The following is a 19198-nucleotide window of genomic DNA, read 5'->3' as shown; positions in this document are numbered from 1 at the left end:
GGAGGAGTGGGGAATCAAACCCGGTTCTCCAGATCAGTCCACCGCTCTTAACCACTACACTACGCTGGCTCTCCCCCCAATAAAATAGTCCCCCCCCAATAAAAGATAGAGTGTTCCTGGTCCAGGTAACATTTATGCTGTTAACTTGCATGAATACCGTAGGAAAAATACATCTTCAGACTCATGTTGGGGACAAAATACTGTTTAAATGCGCTAAGGCCTTACAGTCAGATAAAGGAATAAATACCCACACCAGATTGCAACAGGGTGCTGTTGTACAGCAGCTGAACTACTGTTCTGAACAGAAGGTAGGGAAAATGACATGGCACGTTTTGTGCTGGCAAAATCATGTTTGCTTTGGAAACTTGGACTTGATTTTGATGTGTCCATCCAGTCCGCTTACCTTTCTTTATTTGCCCTTCCTATCCTCCCTCCCTTCTCCTTCAGGACTTTGAATCCATCTTCCAGGCCAGCAAATAGCAGTCCCATGACTAGTTGGAAGAGTTCTGTGCTGAGTCTGTGCGCAATCATGACCACATCTGGCTTGGCTCTCCCACCACACCCAGCTGTGACAGTGTTGAAGCCTGTAGCCTGCTTTAAGTATTGGCCAGAGATGCTGAGGCACTCTCCTCAAATGTATTTAATGCTTATTTTCTTTGTGGGAGAATTGTCTAACAGAGAAGACACGTTTTAAAAGCAGATGTACAGGTGTTTGAAAAGTTTATTCCTGTTTTCATCTATAACTGAACTGTGTTCTGTATGAGCACATAAGGTGTGGGGAGATAATTAAACTTTGTACAACTTTGCCACTGTGAAGTTGATTCACTGTGTTGTGTATGTGCTTCTTGTCTTGTTTTATGGTTCTTTTATGGGGTGGCAAACATTGTCAAATACATTACCAGTTCTAGTGAGTGCTACCTCCGAGGGCTTATTCGGGTTTATTCCAATGCAGCTCCACATTGGAAACTGTGCTTGTGTGGGACAGCTATGGAAACTTCTATAACTTTCTGAGGGTAAGGCATTCTCCTTGTGCCTAAAGTTAATGTTTTTGCCTGCCTCTTCTTACCCTGAGCTTCTCTGCTCAGTCTTCTCTTTGACAACATAGTATTGCTTTCAACCCACAATAAGGGTGAGTCATAAATACCAAAGCCATGTCTCCTGAAAGTCTTGTTTTATAAGTCGTCTACCCCCCACCCCCCAAAAAAGCATTTGATTTTCTGAGGAACCACACTCCCTTTCAAATCAGCTGTGGCCTTAGGGGCTAGAAACTTGTTAATTTAAAAACAAACATGAGAAAATTGGGTGTTTCTGGTTTCTTTGGCTGTTTCACTTATTTCAGAAGCACGCCGGGCAGAAAGGCCTAAGAAAAGAAGCTAAATGGAGTATGGGCCTCAAAAAGACCACGGGAAGCAGAAAGATATGGAACAAATGAGGGTTGGGGTTTGAGAGTGGCCTAAAGGGATGCAGGGAAAAGAAAGACAGATGTAGGGAAAAGAAAGCCAGTTGTTTTCTGTTGCCCCAGAAGGTCAGACCAGAACTAATGGGTTGAAATTAAATCCAAAGAGTTTCTGTCTAGACATCAGAAAGAATTTTCCAACAGTTAGAGTGGTTCCTCAGTGGAACAGGCTTCCTCAATAGGGGGTGAGCTCTTCCCTGGAGGGTTTTAAGCAGAGGCTAGATGGCCATCTGTCAGCAATGCTGAGTCTATGACCTTAGGGAGATCATGAGAGGGAGGGCATCTTGGCTATCTTCGGGGCATGGAGTAGGGGTCACTGGGGGTGTGGGGTGTGTGAGGTAGTTATGAATTTCCTGCATTGTGCAGGGGGTTGGACTAGATGTCCCTGGTGGTCCCTTCCAACTCTACGATTCTGTGATTCTATATAGGGGAGCTGCCCATTGCAAAGGTGAGCAATCGTGTAGTGACGAGAAATGTTAGTGTTTTATTTGCTAGAGCTAGTGTTTTATTTATAGGAACACACACACCCCACACACACAAAGAAAAAGCCCTGGGAAGCATTCCATCATCCAAGTCCCAGTTTGCAACTTGAAGTGGTATAACACAGATGCAGGTTACCCATCTTGGTGAGAATTAGACCACCAGTTTACTTCCATGTAGGATTGAGGCAAAGTACAGCCCTATAATATGGAAGGGGCAGTGAAACCGGCTAGTAATCTCATAGTTTAACTTTCCTTTTTTTGTTGGAATATTCTTTCCAACAGTATTTCTGGTGTAGCCCTGGAGACCGCTTGAGGGAAACAGAAATACTAAGTAGCAACCTGCATCATCAAAAAACACGCAGAAGCTGAATTTTGCCCGTATGCCTCTGCAGCACCTGGAAGAAGCAGTCAGGCATTTCCATCAGTCTGGCCAAAGAGTACTTAGCGTGGTGTGCTGGAGGTACCTGTGCAAACCTGCCTGCCCGCCCCAGCAGGAACTGTTTCAGAAGCACTTAGACCCCATTCCAGGGCTCATTTCTTGCCCTCATTACCCGTACCCAGGATGTTGTGAGCCAGTCCCCGGTCTGTTTGTGAGGCTAAGACAACTAGTGAGCGACTAGTACCTGCCTCTCTATGCTTGCTATGGAAATATCCCATGTATTGAAGTGAATGGACGCAAAAGGAGAATTGCCAGGTTCATGTGAGCTGGGCCAGAGTCTGCAGTTCTAGAGTTGGTACGAACAGGCTTGTGTGAAATGCTCATTTGTTGGTGGCATTCCAGTTTCTCCTCAAGTGCAGAGTCTCCTGACCCAGCAGCTGAGTATTAAATTACACATTTGCTTTGCAAAGTATGTTTGTATGTCACTGGGCACAGTGAGGTGCATGGTGGAGGGGCTGTGGCTCAGTGGTAGAGCCTCTGCTTGGCATGCAGAAGGTCCCAGGTTCAATCCCCGGCATCTCCAGTTAAAGGGAACAGGCAAGTAGGTGATGTGAAAGACCTCTCTATCTGAGACCCTGGAGAGATGCTGCCGGTGTGAGTAGACAATACTGACTTTGATGGACCAAGGGTCTGATTCAGTATAAGACAGCTTCATGTGTTCATGGTGCCTGCCTGTGGTGTACTTGAATGCAAAATGTTTGCAGCTGCTCCATTTCGCCTGGCAATTCTTTTCACTTCCTCTTACAGTAGAAAAGGACAGTCTGTCCATGAGGGGCGAAGGTGAAATAGATCACTGTTCATACCCACATCCTCTTGAATGGATCTTTTGAACATTGCCTCAGCACTGAGGCACAGGCTCTGAAGCTGTGGCACATAGATAATTGAGTTGACATGAGCCCTGTTTTGTCTTAAATCATGTTCCAGCTCTGTTCAGCTGGAGGGTAAATGTCTCTTGCCTCTCCTCCCCACCCACATGTATTTAATGGAAAGGACTGCTAAGGTATGCAGAGGGCAGCCTGAGCTGCTTAAGTGCCTTTCAGATAGGACTTACACCCTTGTGTACTCAGTCCCTGGTGAATCTACCGTGGATCTGTCCTCTCCTTATAATTGCAGGGCTTTTCGCACCCTCTTGAACTGGATGTTGGAGCTGCTGCGTGGAGCAGCTCCGAAGTCTTGGGAGAGTATGTGGAGGGTTTACCCGGCACATGACGACAGCGAAAGTGACGTAGGCTTTTACGAAAGCCCAGAGTTGAGCAATCCAGCCTCCGCTCACATGCTCTTGGCCAAGAATCCAGGGCTTCATTGGCTGTCTGGGCAGGGCTTGAGCTAAGAAGGCTTTCCTTTTAAGCAAAAGGGCAGGGCTCCGGCAGCCAATGAAAGCCGGTCGGGGACAGCTCATAGACATGTGTCATGAGACTTCCCGGCATTTCCTCCCAGCCTGCTGAAGGGAGCGAGTGAAGGGAGCCGGCAAACTGAATGAGCAGCTGAGAGGTTGAAAATGCTCTGCCTGTGCCTTTACGTGCCGGCGTTTGGCGAGTCCCAGGCAGAATTTGAGTACTTTGAATCAAAAGGGCTTCCTGCTGAACTCAAGTCCATCTTCAGACTGAGCCTCTTTGTTCCTTCCCAGGAATTCTCTACCTATCGCCAATGGAAGCAGGTACGGATGGAGACTCGGCTTTCCAAGTAATATTGTTGGGTTCTTCCGATCTGTTCTTTCAGTGTATAATCCCACCTTCTTTCAAGAAGTTTAGGATGGCATGCTTTGTCTCCCCTCTCCTTTTCAATCTTCACAGTAACCTTGCGAGGTAGGTTAAACTGTGTGTTGGGCCCACCCACACACAGTGAGTTTCATGACTGAGGAAAGATTTGGACTTAGACCTCCTTGTTGTAAGGCCAACACCATGTGCTGTACAAACTGGCTCTCTGTTCTGGAGCTGGGCTGCTGCCTTGGTAGCTTCCATTGTGTGTGTGTGTGTGTGTTTGTGTTAAGTGCCGTCAAGTCGCTTCCGACTCATGGCGACCCTATGAGTCAAAGTCCTTCAAAATGTCCTATCTTTGACAGCCTTGCTCAGATCTTGCAAACTGAAGGCTGTGGCTTCCTTTATTGCTGTTCCATTACTGCTGTTAATTTCTATATTGGTTTTTTTTTGCTCTTCTCCAAATTCTTATTTTCTTCATGGGATTCCGAAGTAGGTTATGTTGAAAAGTAATTGTATGCCCACTCTGAGAGCTTCCTGGCTGGGTAGAGGTTAACAATGGGTTTCTCACGCTCAATCCCATTTCTTTCCATGGCTTCACACTGCCCCCCCCCCCCAATTTTCCAAAGGGCGTAGGTTTTCTCATTTCTGATAATTGCAGATCATGTCCCTTTGTCTTCAGTGGTTCTATCTATAGTCAGAAAGTTGTGGAGAATCCCCAGTTCCCTATCCGTTTCATGTGGATTAGGATGAGCAAAGTCCTTCTGCAGTACCTTGGGGAAATAATTGGGGGGGGGGAGACAGACTAAAGGTATAAAAAGTGTACTGGGTAGCATTGTTGAGGGAAAGGGACTGTGAGGAGTAGAAGGATACCCACCGATTTTCCCTTTGGCAAGCATAGGCTGGAATGGAAATGCGAGTGGGAGCAAGCGTTTGTCAGAGAGCTGTCTTCACGGGGTGTTGCTTAAGGAATTATTTGACCACGGTTGTCTGTTAGAACACAGCAGAGACCCAGCTGCTTGGAGGTCTAATCTGAAGATCAGAAAAATCACAGGTTTGCCTGCACGGCTTCAGATCAATGCAACCCGTCTGCCACATATCGCAGCTAATCTCCATTTTTGGCTTCTTGCCTGGGACTGCATGAGCAGGACTGTCAAGCGCCTGGCAGGCATGGTTGGGCATGACCGAGCTGCATTGAGCTTGTTGAGTCAGTTTCTAGAAGTCAGGGCTAAAGTGTGAACTACATGAGTTGTGGCACATGTGTTCCAATCTTACAGCACCATCAGTTGCAATAATCTACAGAACTCCTAGCCACAAGTTTTCTTGGCAACCACAAAAGCTGCCCTTGTGGTCCTACGGAAAAGAAGAAGAAGAGTTGGTTTTTATATGCCTACTTTCTCTACTACTTAAGGGAGAATCAAACCGGCTTACAATCACCTTCCCTTCCCCTCCCCACAACAGACACCCTGTGAGGTAGGTAGGGCTGAGAGAGCTGTGACTAGCCCAAGGTCACCCAGCTGGCCTTATGTGTAGGAGAGGGAAAACCAACCTGGTTCACCAGATTAGTGTTTGCTGCTCATGTGGAGGAGTGGGGAATCAAACCTGGTTCTCCAGATTAGAGTCCACAGCTCCAAACCGCTGCTCTTAACCACTACACTGCGCTGGCTTGCAAGAGTGCAAGCATGAAACCTTGAGGGTTGTTAGTAGTTGACAGTGGGTCTTCATTTCATCCATGCAGTGGCACCTGTTTCTTTCAGCCATCCAATTTGCAATTTAAATGTTAGGTGCTTTTCCTGAGATAATTGGAGTTTGTGCTACTAGGATCATTTTGATTTGGGTATCTTTCTACAGCTCGGCAACCAGTACCTCCTGCACAGGAATGGGTGCGCAATAATCCACACACATCTGCTGGTTGTTGGAATAATTGGAATAACTGGCTGTTGCAATAATTTAAATCATACCCAAATCCAAAACATAGATTATGCAAGACTGAAATTGGCCTGTTCTACTCAACCAAAGTGGTGTGCAAACCAGTCTACTTAACAGAGATTCTTCAGGTAGTCATTAAACTGATTACTCATTTGTTTTCAGGGAAGGTAAAGAATAAACACTACTTCACTTGTAGAGATTTACAGTGCAACCCTAACATGCTTACTCAGAAATGAGTCCCACTGAGCTCAGTGGGGCTTACTCCATTGTAAGCGCTGTCAGGATTGCAGCCAAATTATCAAGACCAGAGAACTGTCCGCAGATGTCCATCTGATTCTTTCTTTTTGCTGTAGTACCGGGTTTTGTGTACTGCTCTTTAAACTAATATCTTGTCATTATCCAAGTAGCTACGTGGGAAGAGGGTCTGCATTTGTAGAACTGTGCGTTAGAACTTGGTTATGAGGGAGGACTTACAGGAACTTAGAGGGCTATAAGCTAGGAAATAAATGCTGCCTGAGTTTTTGAAGCAGAGTTGTAAAAATGATGTGTTCTGCTTGGTCAGAGCTAATCAATGTGTGGGCTTTCTGTGCATGTAGGAAGTGCGGGCCATGATGCAAGGCTAGTGATGTAAAATTAGAGGCCGTTTGCATCACAAGCAGGAAAGAATTCAGCAGCTAATTTGACTGTGCAAGTAGACATTTCACCATGTCGTCTCTCTCCCCTTCACCCCATGCCGCCACAGTGTGCCTTCTGGAGGAGTCCTGCATTTTCTAGCTTTTTCAGGACTTTTTTTTCAGGAATTGCAAAATCTGCGGCTCTCCCAAGGGGATATTTGAGAGAGCGAAATCCTGAATCAGCTGGTTGACAGTTATCTGCTGACATGCCAGAGGTTTCTTTCTATCTTTAGCACATGAATGGCAGCCTCTCCTGTCTCCTGGTTTTTTGTTTTTTTTTACAACCGTCATATGACTCCAGATTAGAGGCACCTTGGACATATGAAAGGTCATTGGAGATGATAACTGGGCACCCGTGTTAAGGTTAAATTAGGAAAGGTATTAAATTATACTAAGGTCTAAGTTTAGCGTTAGGCAGAACCGGGGGAAAAGGAAAGCATACTCCTGTATGTATAGGTACAGGAATGGTCCTTCACAGGGTTCCCATGCAATGTGATATATGTTACATGACCTTAATATATAGAAAGCATATTGCCACTGAAAAAAGCACACTCACATGTGTGTTTTATTTTATGGCCTTCCAAGAGAAAATAGATTTTGGCAGGACCTGTAACTTCACCAGCATCTACCCCAGGCACGTTCTGATCTGATAACTCCAGCTAAGGGAGACCACATATGAATATATGAACCTGCCTTATACTGAATCAGACCCTTGGTCCATCAAAGTCAGTACTGTCTGCTCTGACTTGCAGCGGCTCTCCCGGGTCTCAAGCAGAGGTCTTTCACATCACCTACCTGCCCAGTCCCTTTAACTGGAGATGCCGGGTTTGAACCTGGGATCTTCTGCATGCCAAGCAGATACTCTACCACTGAGCCACTGCCCCTCCCTAAGATCTGAACTCACCCAGCCCAAACACATGAAGCTGCCTTATACTGAATTAGACCCTTGGTCCATCAAAGTCAGTATTGTCTACTCAGACTGGCAGCAGCTCTCCAGGGTCTCAGGCTGAGGTCTTTTCACATCACCTACTGCCTGGTCCTTTTAACTGGAGATGCCAGGGATTGAACCTGGGACCTTCTGCTTGTCAAGCAAATGGTCTACCACTGAGCCACAGCCCCTCATGTGAATCAAAGTCTTGTGATCTGTGGGGATTAGCAGGCAGGCAAGTGAAGCCTGGTTAAGGAGTAACTTGGTCCTTGCTGGGTGACTTACATCATTAATTGTGCTGAACAAATATCCTCATAGATATGCAAAAGCCACAGCCACCTATTGGCCAAGGTCTGAGGCACTCTTTTCTGCTTAAGGAAGCTAAGTGGAATGTTACAGGTGAAGTTTCCTACTTTTCTGGCTGTTGCTCCAAAATATACATATTCCCCCAAGATCTTGCACAAGTGTCTAACTGCAGGGTGACCAAACCAGTTCATCCTTGAGTTGCCATTATCTTTGGAAGTCACCCTGAATGTTAGTTTTGCAAGCAAGACTTCTCTGGCTGCAGTTAGTTTTCCCCAGAAATTGCTGGTCTAAAAATAGGCATGAGTGTATGAAGCAACTGAATTGCTCTGATATCTATGAGTCTCTTCTGTATTTATTTAGCAAGAGTTGTGTGTGTGTGTGTGTGTGTATAGTCGATATGTGTAAGTGTACGTACATGCATGTATACATACGTAGTCAAGGAAGAAGGACTTGTAAACTTTACTTGCGCTTGGCAGGCAGTTGCTATTTCGAATAGCTCATGAGGCTCGGCTTTCTGATCTACAGAGACCACGTTGTGCCCTTTTCGCATTCCACTGTTTGAAGAAGAGTTGGAAGGGACCATACAGACCATCTAGTCCAACCCCCTGCTCAATGCAGGATCAGCCTAGAGCAGGGGTGGGGAACCTCAGGCCCGGGGGCCTTATGCGGCCCCCGAGGACATTTTTTGTGGCCCTCGGGAGCTCCGGGAACCCTGCCGCGGAGGCGGGGCGCAGGGTGGCCCTCCCCGAGGGTGTTCCTGGGGCCACGGCTTACAGCGCTCTTGTAGCACCCTTTGGACCTCCTCTCACTGACTGTTGGTTGTTGGTCGGTGAGAAGGGAGGGGGAGGGACTCTTCCCCCAAGGCTGCCCCCTACAGCTGCGGCGTGCAGGAACGCTGCAGCACATTGTAAGCCCCTCTCACTGCCTGTCGACTGTTGAGCAGCGGGAGGGGGGGAGAGGCCGGCGGCAGAGCATGCATGCGGGAGACGATTGGGCTTGAGGGGGGCTTTTATGGACTCTGGGGGGGAGTGCACGGAGACTGGGGCCCGGTTGCTTGGTGCTCCGTGCACCGCCGGGTGTGTGTGGGGGAGGTGGGGTGGCTGGGCCCCGGTCACGCAGGCCGGCATGCGTGGGTGTGTGTGGGGGGGGGAGGGAGGCTTTTCTCTCTTCCTCTTTTTCTGTCACTCTTTCTCCTTTCTCTCCTTCTCTTCCTCCCTCTTTTTCTGTCTCTTTCTTTGTCTCCCTCTGTTTTTTTCTTTTCCTCCGTCCTTTTCTTTCTTTCTTCCCCTCTCTCCATTTCTTTCTCCCTTTCTCTCTCTTTCTCCCTCCCTCCCTTTTCCTCTTTCTCTGTTTTCCTTCCTCCCTTCCTCCCTTGCCAATCGGCTGTGGGCTGCGCCCCTCTGGCGCCTCGTTTTCTGGGGCCCACCGCTGGCTGCCCTCCCACCTGGGAGGGGGGAGTGGGGGCGCCCTGCAGGCCTTCTCTGGGTGGCCTCCCCTGGGGTTGCCAACCTCCAGGTGGTGGCTGGAGACCTGGCAACCCTAGCCTCTTCCCCCCCCCCACCGGGAGATCTACACCTGGTATGGCCCCCGAAAGATGTTATAAATGTGCGAATGGCCTTTGGCAGGAAAAAGGTTCCCCACCTCTGGCCTAGAGCATCCCTGACAAGTGTTTGTCCAGCCTCTGCTTAAAGACTGCCAGTGAGGGGGAGCTCACCACCTCCCTAGGCAGCCGATTCCACTGTCGAACAACTCTTACTGTAAAAAATTTTTCCCTAATATCCAGCCAGTACCTTTCCGCCCTCAATTTAAACCCATTATTGCGAGTCCTAGGAAGTTTTACAGGGCAGGAATGATACTGTGTGTGTGTATGAGCAATTTGTGGCATACTGCCCCAGCACCATTTTGAAAGGTACTGGTTTCTTGTGGTGTCTGCTTTTTTCCTAAAAAAAAAAAAAAAATACTCCTGTGAGGGAGTATGCTGGAGTCTTCAATATTAATCACCCCAGTGGTTATTTGTGAAACCCTGCAGAAGCAGCTTTTTGGGGTATCTAGGGCACTGTGAGCAAGTTACCCTCAAACACGTGTGGTTGCAACTGTCTTTACAAATCTTGAAAAGAAAAAAGAACTTCAGGGGATATTAATTCCCCCCCCACACACACACACACATACAAGAAAACAACAAAGCTTATTTTAATTTCCTCTTTGTTTTTAACAGAAAATTGTAAAAGCTGGAGATAAGGACCTGGATGGGCAGCTGGACTTTGAGGAGTTCGTTCACTACCTCCAAGACCACGAGAAGAAACTGAGGCTGGTTTTCAAGAGTCTTGATAAGAAGAACGATGGTGAGTGGGTGCTGATAGCTCCTGGGAGCCAAGACTTGGACTTCTCATTCTGGGAGCCGGAGCCTCATGTGTCATGTCTTTTCTTTTTGCAGGCCGCATCGATGCCCAGGAGATTGTGCAGTCCCTTCGGGATCTGGGAGTCAAGATCTCCGAACAGCAGGCAGAAAAAATTCTCAAGAGGTGAGCATCCCAACCGCTTGCACCGTTTCCACTCCAGGGAACACAGTGTACAGCACGACCTTAGGTTACCTTCTCTTTCCCGTCTCCGTTTTCCATGAAACTTCTGCTGTGGGGCCTTTTCCTCGTAGCAACTAGCGTTAGAGTAGTGATCACAAAGCAGGTGAGTAGGCACCCACCCCTTTTCCCGGAATTGCAGGACAGTTTAAAGTGAGGACACAGCTCAGGCAGAATTCCTAAGAGCATGTGATGCCAAAAGCAAATACAGCCTTCCACCACCTGAGATGGCAGTGTGGAGACGGCAGTCTGCAGAAAGGGTGTGCTCCGCTCTGGCGGGGGGTGGGGGTTTGTGCTTGTGACTTTCCTCCTGCTGACTGGACTGAGAGGATGCTGGTCTGAATATTGTGACAGCTGAGCAGGGATCTCTGCCAGGAAAGGGCCGGTTCGTAATCTTGCCAGCCAGCTTGGTGCAGAGGTTAAGAGCGGTGGTTTGGAGCGGCGGACTCTGATCGGGAGAACCGGGTTTGATTCCCCACTCCTCCACATGAGCGGCGGAGGCTACTCGGTGAACTGGATTTGTTTCCGCACACCTGCGCGTGAAGCCTGCTAGGTGACCTTGGGCTAGTCACACTCTCTCAGCCTCACCTACCTCACAGGGGAAGGGAAGATGATTGTAAGCCGATTTGATTCTTCCTTAAGTGGTAGAGAAAGTCGGCATATAAAAACCAACTCTTCTTCTTCTTCTTCTGGATCTCTGTTCTTAGAGCGGAGTGTGCTTTACTAATACAGGAGTGGTGGCTTAAATGAATGACTGTCCTAAAGCGTGTCTTCCGGTGCTCCCCACTTTCATGTGCGTGCTTCTTAACACCTTGAAAATGCTTTCCACTGTGTGCATGTGGCACTAACTCTTAACTCACTTGTTTGTATCCTTTTACCTCCCCCACCCCCCGTTCTCATCCTCCCCTCTGTCTCTGCCTACCTGTCTGTCTATCAGAATAAGGACGGGGCACTTCTGGGGTCCTGTCACATAGTAAGTACCGGTTTGTGTGTTCTTGCCTGCTTCCTTGTCCTCTGTGTGCCAGTGTTTTGTGGTAATACGCAGTAACTCCTTAGCGAGACTTGTTAGCTGAGCATTAAAAATCTGATGGAAGGTCTCATTTACTATGGCTGCTTTATAGTGCTTTCCTTGAGCCCTCAAAGGGTTTCACCTCCATGAGGTTAGTATCTGTTACAACAACTTTGCAGGGTAGGCCATGCATCTCCAAATTAGTTTTTTTTTTTTTTGGTGGTGGGGAGTGGAGGCTTGCCCATAGTTATATATTGGGCTGAGATGGAACCTTCCCCACGCTCATAGCTGCAGTTAAAAGCCAGCTCTTCAGATGGGATTCTTATCCAGGTCCTAGTTACATCTAATTGGAAAGAATCCCTCAAGTTAGATTTCTCTTCCCTCTTGCTCTCACAAGGCGGGTCCCACGTGCGTACTAGTCTTCCACAGAAGAAGTCATGCAATCCAGAGAATCAAGAATTACGTAGAGAACAAGCATTAATTTGTCTGTACAATAAACAGATCCAGCTTGGACCATGCCCTATAAAAGAAGGCATGCAAGCACATACCAGTCATTACGTAGCCTGTTAGAAAAATTTCCTTTGCTTGGCCCCAAACATGGTCATCAGTCGATTCCTGAGCAACAATGATCTATGGAATTTTATTTCGTACAGAGATTTTATTTGGCCATGTCATTCCCCAAATACATCAGGAGTCTAGTTCTTGCAGTCATGGGTGACTCAGTGACCACAGATATGCCCATCTCTCCCTGGGCTTCCATCAAAACATATGCTCCTACAGCTGCATGAGACACTTCCAGAATGTTATGCCTTTGTACAGTAGAGCTTGCTCGGCTTGTAGTTTCGTGTCCTCTGGGACCCTCTCCACCTAATGCTTTGTTGTGTGATTCTGTTTGGTGTTGAGAACATGGTCTGAATCAACTGCAGAGTGAGGATGAAGCTCTGATTCATTTTTGCCTTGTCCAATTGATTCTTGCAGCATGGATAAGAACGGGACGATGACGATAGACTGGAACGAGTGGCGCGACTATCATTTGTTGCATCCTGTGGAGAACATCCCCGAGATCATCTTGTACTGGAAGCACTCAACGGTAAGATATGTGATGTGTGATAAAGTTTATTGTTTGTGGCTGAAGGCCATCCCAATCTATTATACAAATCATTAAAATAACTTTAAAATAACATTGAAATAACTTCAAAACAGTCTGACCCCCAAGAAGCTAGTAATTAAATATGTTAAATTCCCTGATTAAAAACAGCTTTAGCTCGAATTTTCTTGGCTGCTAAAGCAAAGAGTGAAACTTTGTAAGAAACATCAGGATTGGCATCTGATAGGAGAAAGAGCAGCTGATCTGGAAAAAGATTTAGGCCCTTTAGGAATGCTCCGAGAAATTTAGATCTAGGCTCTGTGTAAAGAAGACAGAATAAGGTGTAATGAGTTAGGTCCTCTGGAGCGACTCCACAAATACATAGGCGAGAGGCCCATGGTGTCTGTGAGTAACGTCCAGCTATCCAAGCCATTAGCATGGTTTGAAACCGGAGGGAGATAAAAGCTATTCTGAGGTTATGGAAGGGGATACTACTCGACAGTAAGACATTAAAATGTCTCCTGCACAACGACTGTGAAATCCTTGGTTGAACTACTGTTATCCTCTGCCATCAGTTCCTCTGAGAACAAACTGCCTTCTAGTTCTTGTTCCTTCCTGCTTCTGTGAGTTTTGGTTGTTTTTTTGTGTGTGTGTGCCTCCAGGGTCTAGTTTTTTAAAATGTCTGGCCCAGGTGAAAATTAGTGTTCTTATGGAAGTGGAAAGCCTGTGAACTGCTTCACTGGGTCTCTCAAAGTATGCTAATGACTGGCTCCTGCCAAATCTGGAAACCGATACAAGCCGCCTGTGATATATTCGGCATTTAAATGCTGCGTAGCAAGATCAAATCAGCCTGTGAACTCCAGTACTCTCCCCATTTTTTTCCTCTTGGTTAGTCATTTTGAACAGGCAAGCTAGGCAGCTGGCTAATGACCGGCACTGTGAACCAGAACTGCTACAATGCAGAGGGCCTCTGTGAAGAATGTCAGACTTATGAGCGATCCTCACAGGCATAGGGGAACAATACGGCTGCTCTTGCACAAATGTGATGTGGGTCTTCAGTAGCGAAGCTGAGCTAATTGCTTCCCTGTTCTTAGATCTTTCCTCTCGGAGCACGGTCACAGGTGACCAGACCTCTTGAGGAAGTCACAGTGCTCTTTTTTTAATAATCCTGCTCAAGGAAGTGGTTTTATTTGTGCGTTATCGCCTTGCAGATTTTTGACGTGGGAGAGAACTTGACAGTACCGGATGAGTTCACCGTGGAAGAGAGGCAGACGGGGATGTGGTGGCGGCACCTGGTTGCAGGTGGAGGTGCGGGAGCCGTGTCTCGAACCTGTACTGCTCCCTTGGACCGCCTGAAAGTGCTCATGCAGGTAGGTTGAAAACTCAGAAGGAGACACTACAGTGTTGCTTGCTGCACGGCCCAGAAGAGCTGTTCTCACAACACAAGCCCTGAAATGGGCCGAGGCCCTGGGCTGTGCAGCGTTGGCAGAACAAGCGTTCCCTTAGAGGTGGCTTTGAGGGTTTTAGCTGGACAGGATGACCTGTGACTTGCTGGCTGTTTTCCCTGTTCTGCGCTCAAAGGGCAGAGAGGCAGAGCCTCTGCTAGAAAGCACATTCTGAAACGAAGAATTTGGACTTTGCATAGCAGGGGTCAGGACCGCCCTGACCCCGTTTTTCATGATCAGTTCTGTTTTGGTGCCAGAGTCCAGCCCCCGTTTCCTCCCCCTCCCCTCCTTGCTGTTCATGAGATTACTGAATTGGATGATAAGCAAGACCCTATGAAAAGGCTGCCTCTTTCTCTTGGAATTGTGGGGCAGTAGGGAACCTTGCTGTTAAGCTTGCATGACAGGGTCCAATTTGAAATCCCTTCTCCCTTTCAGGTCCATGCTTCTCGCAACAACAACATGTGCATTGTCGGTGGCTTCACCCAGATGATCAGAGAGGGCGGCCCGAGGTCACTTTGGCGAGGGAACGGTATCAACGTCTTGAAGATCGCTCCAGAATCTGCCATTAAATTCATGGCCTATGAACAGGTAAAGCCCAGGGAGCACAAGTGGGTGTGTTGTGTGCCTATGGGAGTGGAAATTGGTGGAGTTTATGATCCACCAGTGAGAATAATGTGGGAGGGAGAAAGAGGTGAGTGGATGCAGGCAGTTGCATGTGGCTCTGTCAAAAATAATGCCTCGCTGTTCTCTTGTTTCTGTAGATCAAGCGCTTAATTGGTACTGACCAGGAGGTGCTGAGGATTCACGAGAGACTCGTAGCTGGTTCACTGGCAGGAGCCATCGCACAGAGCAGCATCTACCCCATGGAGGTGAGCCGCTGAGGTCACTTTTGGCTGTTATGCCCAGACAGCCATCAAGAGTCGTTATTCCTTCCTCTCTTGGGTCCGACTCAAGCTGATTTCAAACGTTCAGAAGCCGTTCTCCCCACAGTGGCTGCATCCTTTGTGGCGCACCAGTTGGAATTTCCTCTAGCAATGTGCTCTTCCTTAGTACCACTCGGGAAAATCTTCTCCTCTTTCATGGCCTCTGCGCGGTTGGGCTTGGCACCTACATAAAGCACATTTGGGGTCTTCTAGGATGGTAGCAAAGGAACGGATTCTCCTGCTCCCCCCTTTAGAATAGAGAGCTGAGCACACCCAAGGGGAGGGGTGTGCGCCTTCCATTTCTTTTGACCTTGTGGATTTGCCTGGGAGTGGAGTTGCAGGACTATTGCAGTGCTTAGCCAAGGAGTCCTTTCCCCCCTCTTAGTTCCACTTCAGCTAGCCAGCACCCCCCTTTAATCCAACTGCTCTGTGGATTCTTCATGCTTCTTTTCTTCCAACGGGTCAGGTCCTGAAGACTCGGATGGCTCTGCGCAAGACAGGGCAGTACCTGGGGATGCTGGACTGTGCCAAGAACATTATGGCCAAGGAAGGAATGGCTGCTTTCTACAAAGGCTACGTCCCCAATATGCTTGGGATCATTCCGTACGCTGGCATTGACCTGGCGGTGTATGAGGTAAGAGGACCCAGCAGAAGTTTGGGGGTGGGGGGGACATTGCAAAGAAAGTTGGATTTTAGTTGGGCATCTACTGAGTCACGGTTTCATTCCCCTGTAAAGCTGTTAGAATCATAGATATTGTAAGGGAAGGGGCTGTGGCTCAGTGGTAGAGCCTCTGCTTGGCATGCAGAAGGTCCCAGGTTCCATCCCCGGCATCTCCAGTTAAAGGGACTAGGCAAGTAGGTGATGTGAAAGACCTCTCTATCTGAGACCCTGGAGAGCCGCTGCCAGTCTGAGTGGACAATACTGACTTTGATGGACCAAGGGTCTGATTCAGTATAAGGCAGCTTCATGTGTTCATGTGTAAGCAAAGGTTGCTTTTTTTAACCTGTCAAATAAATGATCCAGGAGGGTTTCTTCACAGTGTGTGACCCCATCCTGTCCATTCCCGCTAACGTTTGGCTTGTTTGTGATTTTCCCCCCAGACATTAAAAAACACCTGGTTGCAACGTTACGCTGTAAACAGCGCTGACCCGGGGGTGTTCGTTCTGTTGGCCTGTGGCACCATGTCAAGCACCTGTGGGCAGCTGGCCAGTTATCCTCTGGCCCTAGTACGGACACGCATGCAAGCTCAAGGTAAGAGCATTTGAGAGAATCGTAACTTTTGGTGAGCGAAGTCTGTCGCAATCAGTCGATCTTTCCCCGAATATAAGAGGATGGAGGCCGCCTAGCGTTGCTTCCATGTAGGTGTGCCCCTCCCCCATCTCATTCATTGTAGTTTTTATGCTCTCCTTTGGGCTCAGTTTGCCACATCGTGAGCCCCCAACCTTGGGGCTACAGATTTCCTCTGGTTGTTTTAGAGTCCCCGTAAGCCCTGTTCAGTAACAGCCTTTCTGCCCAGCCTGGCAAACTGAGTTTGGCCACTGCTGTTACAGTTGGGTTTTCCCAACTGTAGGAACTGTGGGAGGGGCTGTGGCTCAGTGGTAGAGCTTCTGCTTGGCATAGAGAAGGTCCCAGAGGCTCAATCCCCGGCATCTCCAGTTAAAGGGACTAGGCGAGTAGGTGATGTGAAAGACCTCTCTACCTGAGACCCTGAAGAGACGCTGCCAGTCTGAGTAGACAATACTGACTTTGATGGAGCAAGGGTCTGATTCAGTATAAGGCAGCTTCATGTGTGTTCCTTGGCTTCCGAATCTGTGCGCCCTGGTTCACTGGCTATCTGCCACTTGGCTCACGATGACTCATAGACATATAATCCCAAGGCTCTTCAGGCTCTTGACAGCTGTTTGACGCCTTCTCTTTCTAGCTTCGATTGAAGGAGCGCCACAGGTGACGATGAGCGGACTCTTCAAGCACATCCTGAAGACGGAGGGAGCTTTTGGCCTGTACAGAGGGCTGGCCCCCAACTTTATGAAGGTGATACCGGCCGTGAGCATCAGCTACGTGGTCTATGAGAACCTGAAGATGACTCTGGGTGTGCAGTCCCGATGACAAGGGGGCGCCGGTGCCCACAGAACTCTTTTAGAAAAAAACCCCAATAATCTTGGGGGGCCGCAGCCCCTAAGGTGTATGGCCGTTTCATTCTGTGAATGTGTTGATCGACACTAAGCTGATTGAGCCAAGCTATGAAGATCCTGGGTTGTGCGTGTCCAGGAATGGTTAGGGAGGGGCTCGGGCCTTTTTCGCTGTTACGCTACCGCAAGTGCTATGTGTTTGTTTCTCTCCATCATCAGCTGGGATTCCCTGCTTGCAAGGGACCAAACTGCGGGCACCCAAGGGGAGTGCCTGGAGCTGGCAGCGTAGTGCTGGCCCAGCTCTGAGCGCAGTGGAGGAAGGCCTCCGAGAGCATCCCCTCCGCTTCCGAACCTCTTCTCTCTATTCGGAGCTGGGGGAACGGAGCGCCTTCTGACTTGCTTGAAAGAGCTTCTTCCTGTTGAGTTGTTAACTCGTCCTACCCGTTGTTTTAAATCTCTCGCCTTGGGTAGGAATGGCTGCTGGGCCAGAAACATTAGTTGTTTACGTTACATTCCTTTTTGGGGGGGGGGGTAGGAACAATTCACGTTCTACTTCAGCGACTCTGACATGGCAATGTACTTTAAAACTATGGCTCGAGGGGGAAAAAAAAAAAATCCTGGCGAACCGAAACTGAAAATCTTTATTTTTGTAGAGCTGATGGAGCGCACAAGTCTCCAAATGCTATCAAGAGGCACTTATTAAGGAGAAGCGCCCCCTTGCGGCCTGCATGTGTCTGTGCCTGCATGCCAGATAGGCTTGGACCATTCAGGGGTTTGGATCCGGGGACACTTAGAAGGCAGCCGGGCAGCCCGGCGCCGCGAACGGCTTCCGTGACTGGCCAGGCGAACCCGCTTCTCTTGACCCATCTCTGGCATCTAAGCACATCACGGGCAGGGAGAAAGGGGACCACCGTTTCCCCGTTCCACGTTTTGCACGGCAACTTGACCGAGGTGCTTGCCTGGTCTTGTGGGCAGCAGCTCCCTCCCCCTTCTCAAGACCCTGAGCTTTGGCTGCTGTGTAACTCTTTTTAGGTCTTCATTGTCTAGTCCTGGACTTGGCACTTGGTGGCAGGGGACAGGATGGGCTTCAACCTGGTGTAGCTTTGCATAAGGCCAGGGACTGGGTGTCCTGATGGTGAGAAGGAAAAAAGATTTCACTGGGGATTGGAGAAGGGGTGCTTTTTTCCCACCCCCTCTTCCTGACAGATTCATTTCGTAGAAGGAAGGGAAGGCAATGATCCGTGTCTGTCTCTGACTGACTGCCCCACGGGCTCCTCGAGCCTGAATGCTCAGGCTGATCTGGAGGCCGGGCAGATCCTCTTCCACTTTCTTGATTGGGGGGTGGGGGCAACAGGGCCAGCATCACATTCCATTGTTGTTGTTTTTTAACTGCATCGAGCATATTTATTTTGTATTTATTTAAAACACGAGAATTATTGTTGAACTATTTTTATAGACATGTCTGTAGTTGTGTTGTCCTTCATATTCTGTACCTTTTTTTTAGAGTTTCTGTATTTATGTTCTTAAAGCTGTTTTGCACTTGTCGACATCACTTTACTGAATAGGTGATGAGGGAGACCCCCTCCCCCAACAGGTCACCGGTGCTCAGTTCCTTCTCCGAATTGTGCTCTGGGTCTTGCATGTCGGGCTGGTGGTGGATCTCGGTCAGCCGAGAGAAATTCCTTGTAGCAAAAAGCCTTAGGCGAGAAAGCAAGTGGAGGGGGGGGGGGAAGGCAGAACTTAATGTAGGTAGCAGATTGTTTTTCCTGGAATGAGGGGTTGGGAAGGTCTGTTTCGAGGTTTACCTTACCCTGGATCCGTTTCACCTTTTTGGCTTCCTAATTAGGACCATTGGTGGGTTGAAGAACTGAAAACAAAGTCCATGTGTATGATTTTGTTTGTTTGTTTGGCAATGGCTAATATTGAAAAGGGCTGATTGGACAGGGTGGGGGAGGTGAGAAATATCTCAGGGATGACAAAACCACAAGATGCCCATTTCCCGACGAGCAGGGAGGAACTTTTGCTCTTGGAGCGGATCTGCTGCCTTGGGAGGCTGCTGGGCGAGATGCCCCACCAGACAAGGACACCTTCAGGTGCAGGGGAATGTCCTGTGGATG

General features: G+C 48.4%; 1 protein-coding gene across 3 annotated transcripts in view; it reads left to right on the top strand.

The window, feature by feature from the left end:
* The window catches only part of SLC25A25 (solute carrier family 25 member 25), a 42377-nt gene extending 25302 nt beyond the window's left edge, over positions 1-17075 (top strand). Inside the window, exons 1-11 of one of the 3 annotated variants that reach the window (XM_056860272.1) lie at positions 3873-4034; positions 10127-10253; positions 10346-10433; positions 11425-11460; positions 12475-12586; positions 13795-13953; positions 14464-14616; positions 14790-14897; positions 15418-15585; positions 16053-16203; positions 16874-17075. In XM_056860272.1, coding sequence (XP_056716250.1) covers positions 3876-4034; positions 10127-10253; positions 10346-10433; positions 11425-11460; positions 12475-12586; positions 13795-13953; positions 14464-14616; positions 14790-14897; positions 15418-15585; positions 16053-16203; positions 16874-17058 — 1446 coding nt within the window. In that variant the 5' untranslated portion in view covers positions 3873-3875 and the 3' untranslated portion in view covers positions 17059-17075. Of the gene's footprint in view, positions 1-3872; positions 4035-10126; positions 10254-10345; positions 10434-11424; positions 11461-12474; positions 12587-13794; positions 13954-14463; positions 14617-14789; positions 14898-15417; positions 15586-16052; positions 16204-16873 lie in introns of those variants that run through there. The other 2 variants (XM_056860271.1, XM_056860273.1) reach the window with 2 other exon arrangements.
* The last annotated feature ends 2123 nt before the right edge of the window (positions 17076-19198 follow it).

Source organism: Euleptes europaea, chromosome 14 (assembly GCF_029931775.1).
Source record: "Euleptes europaea isolate rEulEur1 chromosome 14, rEulEur1.hap1, whole genome shotgun sequence".
Taxonomy (NCBI): domain Eukaryota; kingdom Metazoa; phylum Chordata; class Lepidosauria; order Squamata; family Sphaerodactylidae; genus Euleptes; species Euleptes europaea.
Note: the sequence above shows the minus strand (reverse complement) of the source record. Positions and strands in the feature narration are given on the sequence as shown.